This window comes from Microcaecilia unicolor, chromosome 2, assembly GCF_901765095.1.
Source record: "Microcaecilia unicolor chromosome 2, aMicUni1.1, whole genome shotgun sequence".
NCBI lineage: Eukaryota > Metazoa > Chordata > Amphibia > Gymnophiona > Siphonopidae > Microcaecilia > Microcaecilia unicolor.
In genome coordinates, this window is record NC_044032.1 from 368,737,767 (window position 1) to 368,759,450 (window position 21,684).

At 44.1% G+C, this 21,684-nt stretch overlaps 1 protein-coding gene across 1 annotated transcript in view; it reads left to right on the forward strand.

The window, feature by feature from the left end:
* REST (RE1 silencing transcription factor) overlaps positions 1-21,684 on the forward strand; it is a 40,738-nt gene that overhangs the window by 10,414 nt on the left and 8,640 nt on the right. Inside the window, exon 3 of the mRNA XM_030194560.1 lies at positions 15,450-15,533. Coding sequence (XP_030050420.1) covers positions 15,450-15,533 — 84 coding nt within the window. The remainder of the gene's footprint in view (positions 1-15,449; positions 15,534-21,684) is intronic.

Genomic DNA, 21,684 nt, shown 5'->3' on the forward strand with positions numbered 1-21,684 from the left:
TGGGTTTCTCTTTTTCACATGCATCACTTTGCACTTGCTCACATTAAATGTCATCTGCCCTTTAGATGCCCAGTCTCGTAAGGTAAGTTTTCACAATCCTCTTGTGATTTAACAACTTTGAATAACTTTGTGTCATCAGCAAATTTAATTACCACAAAAACTATTCCCATATCTAGATCATTTATTAATATGTTTAAAAAATGGCAGTCCCAGAACAGACCCCTGGGGAATCCCACTATCTTACCCTTCTCCATTGAGAATACTGACCATTTAATCCTACTCTATTTTCTATCTAGTTTTTAATCCAGAATAGGACATTACCAACTATCCCATTGTTCTCTAATTTCCTCAGGAGTCTTTCATGAGCTGCTTCGTCAAATGCCTTTTGAAAATCCTGATACACAATATCGACCGGCTCACATATTCACCCCTTCAAAGAAAGGTAGTAGATTAGTGAGACAAGATTTCCCCTGGCTAAATCCATGTTGGTTTTGTCTCATTAATCAATGATTATGTATATGCTCAGTAATTTTGTTCTTTATAATAGTTTTCACCATTTTGCCTGGCACTGACGTCAGGCTCATCAGTCTATAATTTCCTGGATCACCTCTGGAACCCTTTTAAAAAATAGGCATTATATTGGCCACCCTCTAATCTTCCAGTACCATGCTTGATTTTAAAGATAAATTACATATTACTAACAGTAGCTCTGCAAGTTTATTTTTCAATTCTATCAGTTCTCTGGGATGTCTATCATTCGTATACCATCCGGTTCATTTGATTTGCTACAGTTCAGCTTGTCAGATTGCCCCATTACATCTTCCAGGTTTACAGAGATTTGTTTCAGTTTCTCTGACTTGTCAACATTGAATACCAATTCTGGTATTGGTATATCTCCCACATCTTCCTCGATGAAGACCAAAATAAATAATTCATTTAATCTCTCCACTATGGCTTTGTCTTCCTTGAGTGCCCCTTTTACCCCTTGGTCATCTAGTGGTCCAACTGATTCTTTTGCCGGCTTCTTGCTTCTAATATAACTAAAAAAGGTTTTTACTATGTGTTTTTGCCTTCAATGCAATCATTTCAAAGTTTCTCTTTCCTTCCTTATCAGTACTTTGCATTTGACTTGCCCTTCCTTAATCTGTTTCCTATTATTTTCAGTCAGATCCTTCTTCCATTTTCTGAAGAATTTTCTTTTAGCTCTAATATCTTCGTTCATCTCACTTTTTAATCATGCCAGCTGTCTTTTGGCCTTCCTTCCTCCTTTTATGACACATGGAATATATCTGGTTTGGGTTCCAGGATGGTATTTTTGAACAGCATCCATGTCTGATGTAAATTTTTGACCTTTGCAACTGTTCCTCTGAGTTTTATTTTCATCATTCTTCTCATTTTATCATAGTCTCCTTTTTGAAACTTAAATGGTAACGTATTGGATTTCCCGTGTGTACTTACTCCAGAGCTTATATCAAATCTGATCATGTTATGATCACTGTTATCAAGAGGTCCCAGCACTATTTTATCCTGCACCAGATAACGCACTGCACTAAGGACTAGGTCTAGAATTGTTCCCCCTCTTGTTGGTTTCTGGACCAGCTGTTCCATAAAGCAGGCCTTGATTTTGTCAAGAAATCGTACCTGCCTAGCATGCCCTGATGTTACATTTATCCAGTCAATAACAGGGTAATTGAAATTCTTCCCTTTTGCAAAAAGAAATTTGAATTTTAGTACATTGGCCTCAATTCTGGTTACTGTTATGTAATCACCATGCCATAAAGATATGTAAAATTATGGAATGTTATGCTTTTTAGCTGCTTGTTATAAGCTCTCAAAAGAACAGTATAATGCAAACTCACATTAATATGCAGCATTTATTCTGGAAGATAAACAGTAGGGTGGCCTTTGGTAAGGCATGCCAGTGGTTTGTGCAGAGTGGACAATTCTATAAGAATATCTGTGCACCAAGATGCCATTATAGAATGCTAGTGAAAACCTGAATTGGTGTCCCAGAATTTAGGCACAACCATTTATGCTATGAGCTGGCAGGTGTAAATGGGCATACCAAAGAGGGGCATAATCGAAAGGGACGCCCAAGTTTTGTTGACGACGTCCTCACAAAACGTCCCGACGGAGGGGTGGGGAAACTCGTATTATCGAAACAAGATGGACGCCCATCTTTCATTTCGATAATACAGTCGGGGACGCCCAAATCTTGAAATTTAGGTTGTCCTTAGAGATGGTCGTCCTTGATTTTCGGCGATAATGGAAATCAAGGACGCCCATCTCAGAAACGACCAAATGCAAGCCCTGAGGTCGTGGGAGGAGCCAGCATTCGTAGTGCACTGGTTCCCCTGACATGCCAGGACACCAACCGGGCACCCTAGGGGGCACTGCAGTGGACTTCATAAATTGCTCCCAGGTACATAGCTCCCTTACCTTGTGTGCTAAGCCCCCAAAAACCCACTACCCACAACTGTACACCACTACCATAGCCCTTACGGGTGAAGGGGGCATCTAGATGTGGGTACAGTGGGTTTTGGAGGGCTCACATTTACCACCACAAGTGTAACAGGTAGGGGGGGGGGCCTGGGTCCGCCTGTCTGAAGTGCACTGCACCCACTAAAACTGCTCCAGGGACCTGCATACTGCTGTGATGCAGCTGAGTATGACATTTGAGGCTGGCACAAAATATTTTTAAAGATATTTTTTGAGGGTTGGTTGGGGGTTAGTGACCACTGGGGGAGTAAGGGGAGGTCATCCCTGATTCTCTCCGGTTGTCATCTGGTCAGTTCGGGCACCTTTTTGTGCCTTGGTCGTAAGAAAAACAGGACCAGGTAAAGTCATCCAAATGCTCATCAGGGACGCCCTTTTTTTTCCATTATGGGTTGAGGACGCCCATGTGTTAGGCACGCCCCAGTTCCGCCTTCTCTACGCCTCCGACACGCCTCCATGAACTTTGGTCATCCCCACAACAGAAAGCAGTTGAGGACGCCCAAAATCGGCTTTCCATTATACCGATTTGGGTGACCCTTTGAGAAGGACGCCCATCTTCCAATTTGTGTCGAAAGATGGGCGTCCTTCTCTTTCGAAAATAAGCCTGATAGTATACTACTTACAATGTCAACACAATATGTAATAGAACATTTTAATTGACAGTGAAGGATATAAGCAAAGATGGAACATATGGATAGGTAAGAGAGTAATAAGAGTTAGAAAGCAAGGCGACGAATTTAAAGAAAGTTGCACATGAGGTCAGAGAGATGGTTAAATATTATGTCAGCTAGGGTAGTAGTGGATAAACATGTCCTGCTGCAGTATGTGCAGACGATGCCACTCCATTTGTGTGTGAGACTATCAAGTTAATTACTTCTTCCATTAAAGGCCTGGTTGAAGAGCCAAGCTTTCACCTGCTTCCTGAAGTAGAGATAGTCTTGTGTTAAGCGGATCCTTTCAGGCAGTGCATTCCAGAGTGTGGGGGCTATACCGGAGAAGGCTCACTTGCAGGTATCACATCCTGTAATGTCTTTTGGAGAGGGTGTGGTTAGTGATAGTCCTTGAGAGGGCCTTAGTGTCCTTGGCATTGTGTAGAGGATCATACTATTCTTCAGGTGCTTGAGGTCATTTCCTTTAAGGGCCTTGAAGATCAGACATAGAATTTTAAATTTAGCCCTGTATTGTACTGGTAGCCAATGAAGTTTTTGCAGAAATGGTGTGATGTGGTCACATCGCTTGCAACCTTCTATTCTTGCTGCAGCATTCTGAATCAGTTGGAGCTGGTGCAGACCCTTTGTAGTCAGACCGTTGTATAGGGGCCCCTTTACTAACGCATGATTATTTTTGTTGATAAAATGTGGTTCAGAGTCTGATCGAATTTCAGTTTTGGATTTGTCTCCGAAACTGACTTGAAATCCGGGTTCGGTGTTTGGCTGACAATGCTTGTGCATTTTTGGTGGAAACCAAAACTGGCCTTCCTCTTCCCCCCCCCCCCCCCCCCCCACCAGCCTTCCCCCTTCCCCTCAACGGAGATCCCAGGCCACCCCACTACCTCCTATCTGTAGGCCCTCTCCAGGCCTACTTTCTAAAAGGCCTCTAAATGGCATGAGCAGGAGCAACTGCGGATTTCTCCTGCCCATGCTGGTTTCAATCCCAAAATGGTGGCCGTGAGTTTCTGCGGCCGTCATTTTTACAACGCAGCCAGTGGGGGCAGTAGCAACTTGGGATGCTCCTGTCCCAAAGAGACCACTAGGGCTTTTAGAAGGTAGGCCCAAGGAGGGTCTACGGGTGGGGAAGACGGTTTCGATTCCAGCTGAAACCGAATGGCTAATTTCAGCAGCAGATTTGGTTTTGATTCACATCTAGCACAGTTAGTATAAACACTTAACATATGGTAAGTGCAAAGGCAGTGCAATGATTGTTGAGGGCATGCCCAGCATATCCTCTGCAGTTACTACATAGAAATATTTATTAGCACATGTTATATCCGGTTGCAGTTAGCACAGATCTACATAGCATCTCCTTTTGAGGAGGCAGTAAACAAACCCTTAACTGTACAAGTTCCAGTTAACATGCAATAAGTACCTTTCTCCACCCATGATCCGCTTGGTTCCCATCCCCTGACATAACATGCAGTTAACATACCAATTATTGCATTGTCATGCTACTGCATTAGCAGTTATTGCGCTTGTCCGGTAATAGATACCATGTGCTAATTCACCCATTAGCTGCTTAATGCGCAGAGTGCAGCTCTGAAAAATTTTATTTTTTCCATTGAATTAGAAAGTTGCACAAGGACAGATATTGCATCCAACCCCGCGTGACCCCACTGGAATCTAACCCATGCCCATCTGTTTCTGCTAAGATCTATTCCATCCCCACCCATCCCCACAATTAATCTCTTCCATCCACAACCATACCCACAAATACTTCCTTCAATACACTACCCAAACTTTCCTCTACCCCATTTCCTCCTGACCTTAACAGCCCTGCTTCCTTCCTGGAAACAACTTATGTGATTTTCTTTTTTTTTTTTTTTTGGGGGGGGGGGGGCAGTATTCACTATTCAACCAATGAGTGTTCCAAGCCTCAGACTGATATTCCAGTAGCCTCTCTGTGTGTTTCAAACCTTATTCTGGTGTCACCAGAGATTTTGACTACATTTCCACAGGAAACCCGCAGCAACTTCTTCCATCCCTGTGGGAATCCTGCAAACCGGAAGTCAGAACTGCAGGTTTCCCACAATCCTCATTCCCATGCAGCTCTCTACAATGAGAACTTCAGCATTTAAAAAATTTTAAGGTGTTTGATTATAATGATTCAAGATATTTTTTTGTGTGACTTATGAAGAGCAGTGTACCAAATTCTGTTAAATAAAGAGAAATGACAGTTTCAGAGTAAGAATTGCACAGAATAATTCATGTATAATTAACATGAAGCATTTTGTTTATAAGTAGTTACATACATTAATAGTAGTTTTAGCAAACTCTCAGGTTACTGCTTTTGTGGTATTAAGGGGTCTTAAAGAGGGACCAAATCTAGGTTTGGATGTTCAGACTGGGCTAGGAACCCTCAAGAGTCAGGAGCCACACTTGGTGGTAGACAGAAGCGTGGATATGGAACTTACAGGTAGTAAGAGCTGGAATGGAACTGGATTTGGTCCATGGCAACAGGTTTTGATTTGAAGTTAGTAGGCAAGTCATAAGACTGGAGCAGGAACTAGTAGCAAACAAAGAGGCCTGTTTCCTTAAAGTACTCTAAATGGCTCTCATAGTTCCAAATAAGGAGCCCATGGAGGTACTTCATAACCATACCACCATCATCGGTCAAAACACCTTAATTTTGTATATAAACTGTGACAATTTTGTATGTATGTAAACTTGTGACATATTCAAATTCTCAGTGCAAAATCACAATTACTTTACAATATCATTCATGTAGAAATACCCAAATAGTCATGAACACATATCTTATGAAACAAATCTGTTGCTATTAAGTTCAACGGAGCCGTCATCATCACAGTGTATATAAAAGCCAGACAGAAGAGCTGAAAAACACTGCAAACCAGCGCAACGATTATGTGCTCATGAAATCTAAAACACAAAGAAATAAATAATGACCACGTGAAAGCTTTAAATACATATATAAAGTTCTTAGACAGCAAAAGGTTTTAAAACAGTGATTACTTACATAGAATTGACTTCAAACAGCAAATTGCATGTTAAGGAATGTCATCTCTGAATGTAGAGAATGCTGCCCCGGAAGTTCCGGTAAGTGTTGTATATAAGGAACTTAAAAAAAAATGTCTGCCATTCAACTACAGCATTAAGACCCTGCGGTTCAATGGTCTGTAATCTATTGATCCATCTCTCCCCAAGTTGATGTAATTTTTTACCCCAATTTCCACCCCTTACATTTGCCTGTTTTGTCTATAACAAAACATTTCAAATCAGCCATATTGTGCTTCATACTTAAACAATGCCTCACAATAGGAGCATGCAACTTTTGACAATTGAGACATGATTTGTGTTCAGCGATCCTGGTTTTGAATGTTCTCACAATCTTTCCAACATAAAGTTTTTGACAAGGACATCTGATAATATAAACCACGTGGAGGGGCATTTTCGAAAGGTCGTCCAAGTATGAATTAGGGCGTCCTTGCAAAGTTGGCCAAAATCAGGTAGGTATAATCGAAAAAATAGTATGGACGTCCTTAGACATTCCATTATCGCAGCGTGAAACGCCCAAATCAGGGACGCCCAAAGTATAGTAAAAAAGGACACCCATCTTCCAGCACCACCAAAGGTCGTTGCCAACATTCACTGTACTTGCCAACATGTCATTTGAAGGTCTTTTGGCGGTTCTACGAGAAAGTCGTCCTTATTACTACACTTTGGACTTCTCTGATGTATCTGGTTGTTCCGCAAGTACAGTGAATGTAGTTGTGGACATCCAGGTAAGGGAAATATAAGGAATATTCGTAAGTGCAAAGTACAGTAACAAGGATATGTTTCTTGCAGAACTTCCGAAGGACGTCCATCTTACTAGGCCCGCCGTTATACGCTGGGGGTGCCCATCTCGTAACGGCGCCAATAACGCCCCCCGTGGGGACGATCATAGATGGGCGTCCTCGCGCTGAGGATGCCCTTACGGCCCTGTTTCGATTATTGGATTTGGGCAACCTTCTTTCACGGGGATGCCCATGTGCCTTTTGTGTCATTTTTTCGATGCCCTTCTCTTTCGAAAATGAGCCTGAAGGTCACTCAAATAATTAGTGCAAAACCGCAGTTTGTATACTTTCTGATTAACAGGTTTTCTAAATTGTGTAAGTTCTTCTGTGAGATCACATAAAGTACAATTGCCACATTTAGAATGACAGCCTTGGAAGATGCTTAAATTGAAAGAACGAACGTGATAGACTTAAAATTCCTTTCAAATTGCGTCCTCCGGCAAACGCTGATCGCAAATCAATATCAGAAAAAACAGGATAACTCTGAACTATATCCCAATATTTACGAAGTATGTTAGTGCACCGTCCACTTTTTGCACTAAATTTCAATACACGTCTGATATGAATCATCCATCCGGGCACCAGTATTACCTCTTAATAACAAATCCCTATTATAGAATTTTCCTCGTTTGTATGCTCGTTTGAGGTCCTGTAATTAAATCTTTAGATTTGTCCTTAAAATCTTCAACACACTCTTCTATATCGTAACATTTGTTAAAACAGAAGACTGGCTTTCAGGTTGTAAGGATGACAACTTTCAAAGTGCAACATAGAATTGGTGTCCATGGTTATTTTGTAAATTTTAGTTTCAAGATCCATTTTACTTGCAAATATCAGGTGTAGCCATGGGTGCCACCTTTGCACCATCAGCTGCATGTCTTTAAATGACACAATTTGAATCTTTATGGTTATCGAAGGCACCGAATGCTGCATCTTTATTCAAATGAGTCCATTTCATAGATGATGGGTTTTTGTTGTGGAAAGGTTCTAACCAACAGCTAGAAGATTTTGTAGTTTTTAAATATGTGTAAAATCCACACATTAAGTTTGTTTACTTTTCAATCATCTGTGGACTATATAAATGTTTTGGATGTTTTGGTGTTTCAATCAAAAGATCATTTTGAAACTAAAATTAACAAAAAAAACTACGGACACCAAGTCTGTTTTGCACAGAGGAGTTCCATGGTAACCTCGGCTCCTGTGCGCATGCGCCTGGCAAAACCCGAACATAAAGCACACATTGGCGTGTTTACTGGGGGCTAAATAGAAGTGTTTAAAATTTTTTTTTTAGCTTGGATACTTGTATTTGAACACAGGAAACAGACGCCAGTGTGTGCTTTCACTTTTGGGACTGCTGTGATTTACGTGCTTAAGGGCTTGCACTGGCTTCTTTCTGCTTCCAAAAGCAATCAAAACTGGCAGATCTCAAAGAAAGAAGCATGAGAAATCCTCTTTTCCAACACCCTAACGCCTGCTCAGAACTGGCATTATTTTTTTACAGAGGTAAGGCAACTTTGTTTTGGGTGATCTTTTCTGAGCATTGGGGAGGAATACAAAATTACCTCATTTACGTGTGCTTGACTACATTAGCATACTACTTGTGCTGTTCGTTTGCACACTCATTCGTTCCTACACTCCGTGCCTCTGAGCATTCTGCGCAGGTAAATACAGGCACTAGTCCAGTGCTAATGGCCTCTAGCGCCCTCATTTACTTTTGAGCATCTTGGCACCAGTGCTTTTTTTTTCATGGAAAAAAACGATGCTGCTACTCACATACCGGGGTCAGCTTTTGAGGTTGGGTGAATGGTCACGGTTCCGACCCCATAGTGGCTTGCTGTCTGCAACCATATTTGGACATCAGCCGCTTAAAAATATTTGAAGTTTGAAGCTTGGTGTCAGCTCAGTCACATCTGCACAACTTCCCTTCAGGCCAACTGTGAGGTACATTATGAAGTGCTACAAATATTTGTCCATTCAGAGCCCATAGCAAACCTGCCATACTATAACAGCACTGTCAGGATTCAAACAGCACCAACCCTACCTATTGAAAGGCAGCATTGCAAATATTACATCAAGGTCTAGAACAGTACAGCGCCTACTGAGAACATAGGAGAAGCAGGACTGCCACAGGTTCTTACAAAGAAATTACAAAGTATCAGAATTTGTGTGCAGCAGGAAATCTCAGTCTTAAATCATGCTTCGTCCCAGCATAGTGGAAGAGAGCCCACACCTTGTTTTTTTTATATAAAGCATGGCAAATTAATTCTCCATATGTATTAAGACTGATTGATCCTGAAGAAGATGAGCAAATACCTTGAGAGAGTAGAATATTGCCCTGGGCTTCAGATGATTGAAACATTTGTTTGGGTGGTGTTGGCACCATCTGTTGTGAGGACGGAATAATGCTCAGGTTGATATCTGGCATCCAGTACTATTGGTCCTGCTGCACCATCCTGTGAGCCTCCCTGGAAGACTTTGGTTCAAGGTATTCATTGAGTTCTCTGCTTCTCTCTCTGGTGGTGTTCTAAAAGAAATAAATAAATAACATTTTTGGTTGTTTATTGAATTTAATTATGCCTGCAGTGGTATGGTATATGGGATCTTTCTCTGATTTGGCAGAGGCCTAGCCCTTATACCAGTGATGTAACCAGAGAAGTCAGTTTTTCTACTTCCATCTGCAGGTAGGAAGGGAATATAACCCAGTCGTACAGGATGGTGCAGTAGAGCTAAAGGAAGAGCAGTTGACAAGTATGACCAAATTTCAACTTCTTGGGCTCTTAAACCCTTCTTTAACTGGCAGGTGATATTACCTCTCAACCTCTTCCAGAAGAAGTGGATAAAGCCTACCCTGGACCTTAGAGCCTTGGAGAGTGGCATCTGGGATCTCCCACTCCACCAGCATCATGTGAGAGAAGACCTTGTGCAAGATAAAATTCTTAGGGGAGTCTCTGAGCACCTCTAAAATAGGGTCCCCTTCTTCCAGGTCTGCTATCAAGAGAGAGGACAGCAGCAAAGTCTCAGAGATTAGGTCAGTCAGCCAGGACAACTCCTCATGGTGAATTAAGTGGATGATTGGAGGTCCTCTTTATCCTACTTGTTTGGAGTAGTATATCTCAAGGAAAGGAAATTAACGGGTTTGACTAAATTTCACCATAGATTAATATGTCTCACAGTATTTAAAACCACAAGATCAGCTCAAATTTCCTGTACCGTGCAGCTCAAGGTTAGAGAGAGCCGAATTGCAGTGCAAATATGAAAGACACACTGTTTGTGAGGTGGCTGTGGAAAACAAACAACATTCACGGGCATGAAATCCCAGGTGTGGGATACAATTTTTAGGTGCCATGCTGACCTGACACCTGGGATTTGTCAAGTCCAACTGTACTGCTTCCCATCCTGAGGTTACCACCGCAAGGATTCTCCAGCGTATATCGTCTACTGCGTGTTGCTTCTCTGCCCAGTGTTGTACCAAAGAGCCGACATCACCTGGTTTACAATCTGAGACTTATGTGCATTTAATCTCGGTCTGATTAAGTGGGTAGTATGTCTCACGTACATGAAAGTAACAGCACAGAGAAGGGTCTAAAGCACAGAACAAAGTCCAAGATACAGTAAAAAGTACCAACAGCCTTTAGAAATGGGACACAGTATTATAAAAATCGATTTTCCAATATGGACCCGATGGGCCATATTTTGGCGCACAGCACCTGTGTCAGGGGTCAAATATGATCTAATATGAAATGAATACTGTGTGCAGCAACCAAACTTCTTCCTTATGAAACAAAAAGGAATTCCGTCTTCTGTATAAAGTGGTTACTTGACGCACTGAGAGCAAAGGTCCCTTCGTTCTTTGATAAAGGAACAAACCCTGAAGGCTCGCGGTGCTTTTTGCTGTATCACGTACATGAAAGATCAGGGACAATTACGTATACTGCATTGGCAGATTTGCAAAATACAATATTCTTCAAGAAGATTTTTTGTTTAGTATGTGGGTCTTCCCAATCCAATCTTCTTTGATTGTTTTTGCACACCATTGGCATCTCCAAAATTTCCAGTGTCCCGCTATTTCTAATCTCTTTTCTTAGCTTCAGCTCCACTGTACTGCACAAATGGGTATTACTCCTTACTTCCAGCAGATGGAGGTAGAGAAAACTGAATTCTGCCAGTGACTTCACTAATGTAAGCACAGGTGCTCCCTGGAACAATCAAACATTTTTCTCTAACTTCGTCAGGTGGCAGGTCATTCTGACGGTGCTCCTGTTCCTGGCCTAGCTTCCTGCTCTTTTGGCCGTGGTCGCACAGCGTGGTCAAGCCTAACGGCCGCTCCCAGGTCACAGTCTCAGGACTGTACCTGGTTGAGCTCGGAGCTTGGTCCTGCAGCCCCCGTTTGCACTGTGCCACTGTGTGAGGCTTTGGTTCAGTCCTGCAGGGCCTTGCCTGAGGGGTGCGGTCCCAATCCTCTCACCCTTCTTGCTCATTCCCTCTATTTGTGTGTGCTCCCTACGGCTCCCCCTGCAGTTCCCAGGCTTTCCAAAAGAGCTCACATCAGCAGCACATACACACACACACACACAAAAAATTTTAATTTGGCCTAGGTAGCTCTGTTACCTTTGTCAGGGACTAATGCTACTGTAAAGAACTAAGAATGGAATTTCCCTCTAGGCGTACCCAGAGAGAGCTGGGAATAATATGCCAGAGCCCCAGACCAAGGTAGGCCGAAACAGTCAGGCAAGCCCTTGCATGTCAGCCGCATGGCATGCTGGCCAGTACAAGCTACGTGGTCTGCAGAGTCAGCAGCTGAGCAGAAATAATGGATTAATTTTATAGTGTATAAGTGTGGTTCATTCAGTCTGTCTCTCTTTTCTCTCAGTGAACATTTTATATGTGCTCTCCCCCTCCCCTCCCCCCTTGTTGAAATGGATACATTCTTCTGATAGTGTTCCTGCCAAGGCACATTGGCAGTTAGAATCCTCCCTTCTTTCTCAATTCACTCATCTACTATAATAATTTGCACCTCCAACGTTCTGAAGCTGACTGCCAGGAAGTTGAAGCCCGGTTCGTAATGTCTGAAGCCTTCCAGTGACGTCACCGTGTTGCCTTGGAAACCGTGACACGTCTCAAGCACGGGCGCTACGAGTTCGCACCACCATCTCCATCCCCTCCCAGTTCGGCAGTCTGGCCCCCCCCTGCCCTCCCCTTGCGAGTTGCAGGACGCCCCCCCTCCCCTTGCGAGTTACAGGACGCCCCCCCACTTCCACTCCCCTCCGAGTTCCACTCGCGCCCCCCCCCCCCCCCCCGCCTCCCTCCCTTGAAGTGCAAGCAGGACCTGTCCTCCGTCAGCCCCTCGCCTTCCTGCGTGCCGGCTCTAATTTAAAAACTGTTACCTCAAGGTCTGGCGTCAGCATTGAAGGTGAGCGCGGCACTTCACACTGCCTTCCCATCTGAGCTCTGCCTCTGGTCCTGCCCTTCCGGAAACAGGAAATGAGGGGGGGACCAGAGGCAGAGCTCAGACAGATGGGAAGGCAGTCTGTAGCACTGCTCGCCTTCAGTGCTGATGCCGGACCCTGAGGTAACAATTTTTAAATTACAGTTGGCACGCAGGAAGGCGAGGGGCTGCCGGAGGACAGGTCCTGCTTGCACTTTGAGGGAGGGAGGTGCGGGGGCATTGAACTCGGAGGAGAGGGGGCATGGAACTCGCAGGGGAGTGGAGGGAGGCGGCGTCTTGCAGCTTGAAGGGGAGGGGGGGGCCGTCCTGCAGCTTGAAGAGGAGGGAGCCTGCAACTCGAAGAGGAGGGAGCCTGCAACTCGAAGGGGAGGGGGGCCTGGAACTCGGAGGAGAGGGAGGGGGGCTGGAACTCGGATAACAGGGACAGAGGGATGGAGGGGGCCATGGAACATGGAGGGGAGGGAGGCTGGAACTCGGACGACAGAGAGGGAGGTAGGGAGGGGGCGTGGAACCTAGCTAGCGCCCGTTTCGTTCCTCTACGAAACGGGCCTCTTTTACTAGTAGGAAAAATAAATCCCTGGTCATGTGATGGGTTTTTTTCAGTCCTGCCCATCCCAGGTCCCTCTGCATGTGGGATCTCTGGGGGTCCCTAGTGGTCCCAGTGGTTTTTTGGCTCCAGAGCATGACCCAGATGGTTAAGTAGGCTCTGCATAGGTCCCCTCTTGGGACATAATCCTAGCCTTATCCCTAACCCTCATCCTCTTGATGGGAGGCCTCATTGTGAGGTCACTGCCATAGAACAGATCTGGTCATTCCGGAAGGTCTGGGTTCTTCGGAGGGAATAGATGAGGACTCAGTGGTTCTCTAAGGCTCCCAGTCCCCCATGGACTCCAGTTCTGAGGACCCTCCCTGGGTCATTCCATGCCAAATGGTCTAAAATTTAAAAAAGTTCCTACCATCATGTTCTCCAATTTTGTTCAAATTTTATCTGTTGCGCGAGTCAGGTGTTAAACGAAGTTTCCCCAAAATTTGAGGTCTCTAACTGCAATAGTTGCAGATCTAGACCCCCTTTTCTGAAAGATTGTCAGTCCATGAGCGCGCGACATTTACCAAAATGCCATTTTTGGGGTCTAATAAAATCCAAACACATTTATAAGAATGGCTAAAAAATTCAAATCCTATACAGTTTTTGATAATTCCGATGAAATACATTTTAACATTATGGATGCAAAATCCAGTCAAACAAGTTGACTCAAAATGTGCATCAAAATTGGTCGCGACTCATCGGAACATATTTGGACCAATATTCAGACCGCAACAACTTCCATGTAAACAAAGATACGGACTTGAAATTTTGAACAAGCATTATGCTTGTGCTGGACATAATACTGCCAGATTTGCAACTAACCAGCATCTACAACCACCCTGCAGGATCTCTTCAAAGTTGGCACTGTGAGCGCAAATGGTAAAATGTACCAAAGTTCAAAGCCAATTATTAAAAAAGAGTCTGCCTAAATCAGCTTGTGAACAGTATCATCTGAAAGAGAAAAGTGTGCTCTACAACACTGATATGTTTTTGTTTTGCAATGCCACCATTAAGTAGCCATTTACTCAGGTCAAAGTATGTTATATTTAGTCAGCCATTTACTTACAAAGTGCTTTTGCTTCATTATTTAGAGTCTCTGCAGAGTGGGAAGTAAGTTTAGGTTTGACAGATATGTGCCTTTTATGCTGGCACACATTGGAACTAGATTTAAATGGGTTACTTTGTATTTGCTCAAAGGATGGATTGAATTGTGCTATTAGGGTACACTTCATACACCAGAAAGTACTTTTAAGCAGAAAAATAATTTTTGGCATTTTGCTGCTTGAATAATAATTGAAAGTTAACTTGGAATCATTATAAACTAGTAAAAAAAGGCCCATTTTGTCAGAAATGAAACGGGCGCTAGCAAGGTTTTCCTCGGAGTGTATGTTTGAGAGAGAGTGTATGTGAGAGATGGCGAGTGTGATAGACAGAGAGTGTGTCATAGAGAGTGTATGTGAGAGACAGAGAGAGTGAGTGAGTGAGTGCCCCCTCCCTTTATGGTCTGAGGTCCCCCTTCCACACTCACCTCCTCTCCCCTGCCCCCCCTCCAGCCACCCATGTTCTGTGACCCTCCCCTCTCCCTGCCCCCCCCCCCTCCAGCCACCCATGTCCAGCGACCCTGCTCTCTCACCTGCCCCTCCTTCATCCACCCAGGTTGTGTAACCAGTTCTTCAGGGCAGGCAGGAAAGATCCCCGGTCCTGCCTGCCCGTTGCTGGTGCTGACGCTCCCCTGCTGCCGGATCGCTGTGCAAAATGGCTGCTGAGACTTCCAGTGGCAGACTCGCAAGACTTCTGCTGAAGTCTTGGAGGCTGCCGTTGTAAGTATCGGCGGCCATTTTGAACAGCGATCCGGCAGTGGGGGAGCTTCAGCACCAGCGCCAGCATCAGGCAGGCAGGACCGGAGATCTTTCCTGCCTCCCCGAAGAATTGTTTACACAACCTAGGTGGATGAAGAAGGGGCAGGTGAGAGAGCAGGGTCGTTGGACATGGGTGGCTGGAGGGGGGGCAGGGGGAGAGTAGTGTCACTGGACATGGTTGGCTGCAGGGGGGGGAGAGGAGGGTCGCAGGACATGGGTGGCTGGAGGGGGGTGCAGGGGAGAGGAGGGTCGTTGTTTGATGCGCCGCTCCCTGCCACTTGCTTCGCGTGTTTCCCTACTCCCCCTGCCTGGGAATCAGCTGTGAGTGACATCAGCCTGGCTACGGAGCCTAGCTCAGCAACTCCGAAGGCGCCACAGACACAGGCAGACACATTAGAACGTTGATGGTGAGAATTATTATATAGGATGAAGCTAGTTAGATTGGTTTCACTTCTCATGCATAATAGACATTTTGGTACTTGAAATAAACAAATAGAAACATTCATATATTTTGGTGTCCTTTTCTTAATACAGTATTTTTGTTTGTTGCAGGAGAACGTCCATATCAGTGCAGCATGTGTCCATATTCAAGCTCACAGAAGACTCATTTAACTAGGCACATGCGTACTCATTCAGGTTGGTAGCAAAGCAGCATCTATTTTTAAAAACTCTGGGCCTTCTTCAGTAAAAATTAGTTTTCTGGAGGATCTCACCTTTGAGAAGACCTTTGCTGAATATCATCATCAGTAATTACTTTAGATAAGTTCTGTGCACCTTTCTAGATCTCTGTTACATCTGCTGTATTCATAATCTCACATTCATGTCATCGCTGCTGCTTGAATTTATCCATAACCATAGCTGGCATCTGAAATAGCAGGGGCTTTGATCAGACATTAGTAGAGAAAGGATATGGGTACAGTAGCACACATAAAACCGTACTCACACCTCAGCGCAGAAATTCTGTTTCCGACCTGTCTCCTTTACCAATGTCTTAGAAGAAAAACATACAGTAGCGCAGAAACAATTCCCCCAATATTCAGCCAGTGGCGGTGAACGTTTTGCTGCCTGCCAGTGGTATTATTCCTAGATATTCAATGCTGGGTTCTGTCCGGGCTTCAGTATTGAATATCTGTTTTGTTTTGTTTGGTTTTTTAAACTGGCTAACATATAGCCAGATAAATCAATATTCAGCCTGTGAGCTCATAAGCCAAACCGCTTAAAGATAGGACTACTATTTATGTGGCCCAATTTAAGCGGTTACTTATGCATATATTGGCACTTAACCGAACTCCGTCCCTGGAACACCCACAAGTAGCTGCTTTAGAGTTCAGGGCTAAGTGGTCGTTTTCAGTGAAGATAACCAGTTAAGTGCCATTGAAAGTGACCGAATAGCCACGAACAGCAGTTTAACCAGTCGTTGACTGTTTCCGGCTGGTTAAATCATTTTGAATATCAACCGGACTTTTTAGTATGAAAGTCACAGTATATGGCATTGGTTCCCAACACATGTACGCGTACCCCAAGGGGTACATAAGGCATCAGCAGGGGGTACGCAGCACCCAGTTGGTGCCCAACCACTGCCTTCCCCTCCCTCTCACCCGCCACTTGCTCACCTGCAGGGCCACTGCCTTCCCATGTATGCAGTGGCACCAAGAAATAGAAGCTGTATCCTTCTCCTCCATAGGGATGTTGAATGGAGAAGACAAGAGAGACAGAGGAGCTATGTTGGATCAGGAGGAGAGAGAGATGAGATCCTGGATGACCAGGGCAGAGGAGAGAAAAAGAAATAGAGGACTGATGTTGGATAGCAGGGGAAGGGGGGAGAGACAGAGAGAAGATGCTGCATGATGCAGGGGAGAGAGGAGATAAACACGCAGAGAGGAGATGCTGCGTGGCTGGGGAGAGAGATACATACAGAGAGAGGAGATACTACACACACGTGCGCACACACACAGAGCAGATATACTGGCAATGGAGAAAGATAGGAAAACAGAAAAGGGAGATAGATGATGGACATGGAGAAAGAGACCCTGGCAAGGGAGTTAAGAGAAGACAGAGAAAAGCGGAAACCAGATACCGGAAATATGAATAGAAAAATAAAATGGTTAGAATATATCAGTTTTTTGAATGTACATATGCCAGTGCTGATCAGAGCTTGGGGTTACTCAGTTCAAATTTGTTTGACTTAGGGCAGGGGTGGGCAACCTGTGGCCCACCATTGAATTTTATGTGGCCCCTAAGACCATGGGATGTATACACAGAAAATGTCATTAACTAGAGTTTTGGCAATTTTACTAATACTTTCAGAATAGCTACTCTAGCAGTTTGCTGGCTTTTATCATTTTTTAGTTACATTTGTACTTATTTATCTCAGAAGGTCTATCCGATTATGATATTATTTAATGTTTCAGCCCTCTAGGGGTAGTACTGACATTCATGTGGCCGTCTGTGTATAAAGGTGACCCACCTTTAACTTGGGGATACTTGGCTTGAAGATTTTGGGGAATACTGGTATATAGATTTCTTGATTCTAGAAGGAGCAGAGGAATAGCCTAATGGTTAGAACAGTGGGCTGAAAACCAAAAGGAGCAGGTTCAACTCCCTCGACAGCTCTGTGTCGCCTTCCGGAGTCCTGGGCCACAGTTGACCCTCAGGTAGATGGGAAGGCTCGTGAGTGCCAGCCTTGTGGCTGAGCATGCCAGCAGGCTGGCACTTTGTGACCTGCAGGCGCCAGCTGCTGATCACAGCTGGCCTTCTTTCCTCTCCTATGATTCACCGTTTCCACGGGCTGGGGAGTTCCCTTGTACCATCAGGGGCTTCTCCTGCCACTGCCTTTGGTGGGAACGGCAGCCATGTTAAGTTCTGCTGCAGTTTCTCTGCAGCAGGATTTCTTTCAACCCCCATTGGACCCTAGAGTTGGTCCTTGACCTGCGCTAGGCCTAGGCACTGGGGGGCCCTGACCCTAGAATGGCTCCAGCATTCGGTTTTCTGGTCAAGCAGGCACTGGTGATTGATGCTCGCCCACAACCACATCTGGGCCCCACAGGAGGTACCTCCCTTGTGGACAAACATCGTAGAGGTTACTGTATTTTGTTTGTGTATTCCCTTGACTGCTGGAGTTGGTCATGAGGGAGGGGGGAGCTTCAGACGCCCCAGTTGTCTCCAGTTTGGATTTGGAGGAGGATTCCACTCCACAGGGGGAGGAGGAGGAGGAGGAACACTCTTCAGCCATATGGCTTTTTTGTTGGAAAAAACTTTCCCACCTTAATCAGTTTTGGAGGACTTGGCTCTCTCATTGGTCAAGCACTTGAAGGAGGGAGACCCTATTCTAGAGGGCTTTTGGGGGGGCTGTCCATGTTCTTTCCCCTACATAAAATGCTAACCCGCATGTTACTGGCAAAGTGGGATTCCCAAAATGGGGTCATCCAAGGATCCAAGGTATTGGACAGATTGTATTTTTTCTCTTTGGAGGAAGTGGATAAGTTTTGGACGTACCCCAAGGTGGGTGCTCTGGTCATAGTGATTATTAGAAAGATTTCTGTCCCAGTGCAAGGGGAGGCGGCTCTCGAGAAGTAAAAAAAAAAAAAAAAAGGTGAAACAGCAGTTGAAGCTGGGTTTTTCATCCATGGCAGCTGAGGTACAGGCCACCACGTGTGGCAGGTACGTGGTGAGCGGTACGTTACAATGGCTACAGCAGCTGTCAGAGTCCCCAGAGGTGGCCCACTTGGAGTCCAGGGTGGCCTTTCTGACTTGATTTACTTTGATTTGATGCGCATCACCTCGCATTTGGTGGCCTCCACAGTGGTTGCCTGAAGGTGGCTCTGGCTGCATCATTTGGCTACAGATGCAGCGTCCAAGAAGCTTCTCAGTGGCTCTTCAAGGGCCGGTTGCTGCTTTTTGGGGAGGATTTGGAGAAGCTGATCAAGGACACAGGGAAGGTTCACCTTCTGTAGCTACCCTAGTTGTGCAAGAAAGGGACATAGTGTACCCCCTTAACAAAGTATCGCTGTCAGGGTGGTAGTCGCTTCTAGTTAGTGACATTCTGGTTCAGTCCTGGGATATAAGGTACCCTCTCAACAAACTCTTGCTGTCAGAGTGATAGTTGCTTCTAGTTAGGGACAGTTTCGTTCCGTCCCAGGGCCTAGCCAGCCTTCAAATAAGGGGCCCTTTTTGTTTTTGGTCCCAAATGATCTGGAGATCGGAGGCTCCAGGAATTCCCAGTGAGGGTGGGCTGGGCTGGGTCCCTTGATGGCTCAGATAGATAGAGGGCAGACTGGTCCTCTTCAGCCATGAGTGAGCCGTATCACCTTGGACCAGTGGGTATTCAAGGGGCTACCCCTAGAGTGCATTCATTTTGTGCTGCGCAATTGCTCAGAATTCCCTCAGGGGGAGTATTTGAATTAACAGTAAGGAAAGATGCTGGGCACACCCCCAACAGTTAATACATAGTCTTTGCGGTTATTGTATGGTAATTTGGGCAGTAAGGGCCCCAAAGTCTTTACAAAACTCATAGAAAGTGTACGATATAATCTATTATCCAATAAAGGGGGTTAATTATCAAGATGTCTTACAGCCAAAACAAGCATTATTTGCCCCTTAATGTTTGTTAACAGGTACTAACGTACTTTATATTACTGTAATGCACAATATTTTAAGTTTTCTTGGGTAACATGGTAATGAGATTCAACACATGCAAAACAGCTCATTACTTTCTAAATTCAGTAACACGTCTTACAGTAAACACATCAGTATTGTCCCTATCTCCCACTTATCCAGTATTCATTCACATAATATTGAAACAAGTAGTAAAGAAGATGTTCCTAGAAGTTTGACAAATACAGAATGTCACATTTAGCCAAATAGTGCAATATTGAGCGCTACTGGGTTAAATCAGTTTGAATAAGTCAGTTTGCACAAATAACTGGAATAACTGCTCAAGATTTTATTTGGATTTTCATCTGCATTTCTACCCAGACACATTTAGCCGAGTGTTTGGACAAAGTTAACTGGACATACTTGTCTGGATAAGTTTGTCCATTGACTGCTGGCCGACTATGGATCTCTGTATAAATAGATTTTAGAAATTTTTGTTTGATACCTTATTTTGTGCTTTGGTTTTGGATTGACTATATGGCTACTTTGTGGCTTCTTTCTCTGGATCATTAATATTAAAGCATAAGAGTCCCAAAGTTTCCTTACTTGCTATAGTGAGTTTTAAATAATTCACAAAAGAAATTACATTTTTTATCAGCCAAAAAATTGATTTTATCTAATGAGGAGAAAACGGTTTCTTAGCTTCTCCAAAGGATTAGTCCATACTTGTGGGTTGTGCCCATCTACCAGCAGATGGAGATAGAGAGCAAATTAGAACTTTAAGAACATAACATAAAAGCATAAGCGTTGCCATACTGGGACAGACCAAATCCATCAACTGCGGCCAATCCAGGTCACAAGTACATGGCAAGATCCCAGAACAGTAAAAACAGACTTTATGCAGCTCATCCTAAAAATAAGCAATGGATTTTCCCAAGGCCACCTTAATAATGGCTTATGGACTTTTTCTTATAGGAAATTATCCAAACCATTTTTAAACCCTGCTAAGCTAACTGCTTTTACCACATTCTCTGGCAACGATTCCAGAGTTTAATTGCACATTGAGTGAAGAAATATTTTCTACAGTTTGTTTTAAATTTATTATGCATGCCCCCTCATCCTAGTATTTTTGGAAAGAGTAAACCAGAGATGATTTACCTCTACCTATTCCGTTCCACTCAGTATTTTATAGACCTCTATATCATATCATATCTCCCCTCAGCCGTCTCTTCTCCAAGCTGAAGAGTCCTAGCCGCTTTGGCCTTTCCTCATAGGGAAGTTGTCCTACCCCTTTATCATTTCCGTTGCCCTTCTCTATACCTTTTCTAATTCCACTATATCTTCTTTGAGATGCGGTGCCCAGAAATACACACAGTATTTGAGGAGCAAACACACCATAGAGCGATACAGTGGCATTATAACATTCTCATTTTTGTTTTCCCATTCCTTTCTTAATAATTCTTAGCCGTCACTGCACACTGAGCAGAGGGTTTCAACATATCATCAATAATGACACCTAGATTCTTTTCCTGGGTGATGACGCCTAATGTGGAACCTTGCATCATGTAACAATAGTTTGGGTTCCTCTTTTCCACACGCATCACTTTGCACTTACTCACATTAAACATCTGCCATTTGGATGACCAGTCTCGTAAGATCCTCTTACAATTTTTCACAATCCTCTTGCAATTTAACAACTGAATAACTTTGTTTCATCAGCAAATTTAGGGCCTCTTTTACTAAATGCCACTAGTGATTCCCGCATTGCAAATGCAACTAAGTCCATTCGAATTGGGTGGATTGCTTCACATTTGCCGCACCAGGAATCACTAGCGTGGCTTAGTAAAAAGGGCCCTTAATTACCTCACTAGTTATTCTCATCTCCAGGTCATTTATAAATATGTTAAAAAGCAGCAGTCCCAGCACAGACCCCTGGAGAACCCCACTATCTACTCTTCTCCGTGGAGAATATTGATCATTTAGCCCTACTCTCTGTTTTCTGTCTTTTAACCAGTTTTTAATCCACAATAGGAATTACCTCCTATCCCCATGGCTCTCTGATTTTCTCAGAGTCTTTCATGAGGTACTTTGTCAAATGCCTTTTGAAAATCCAAATACACAATATCAACCGGCTCACCTTTATCCACATGTTTGTTCACACCTTCAAAGAAATGTGGTAGATTGGTGAAGCAAG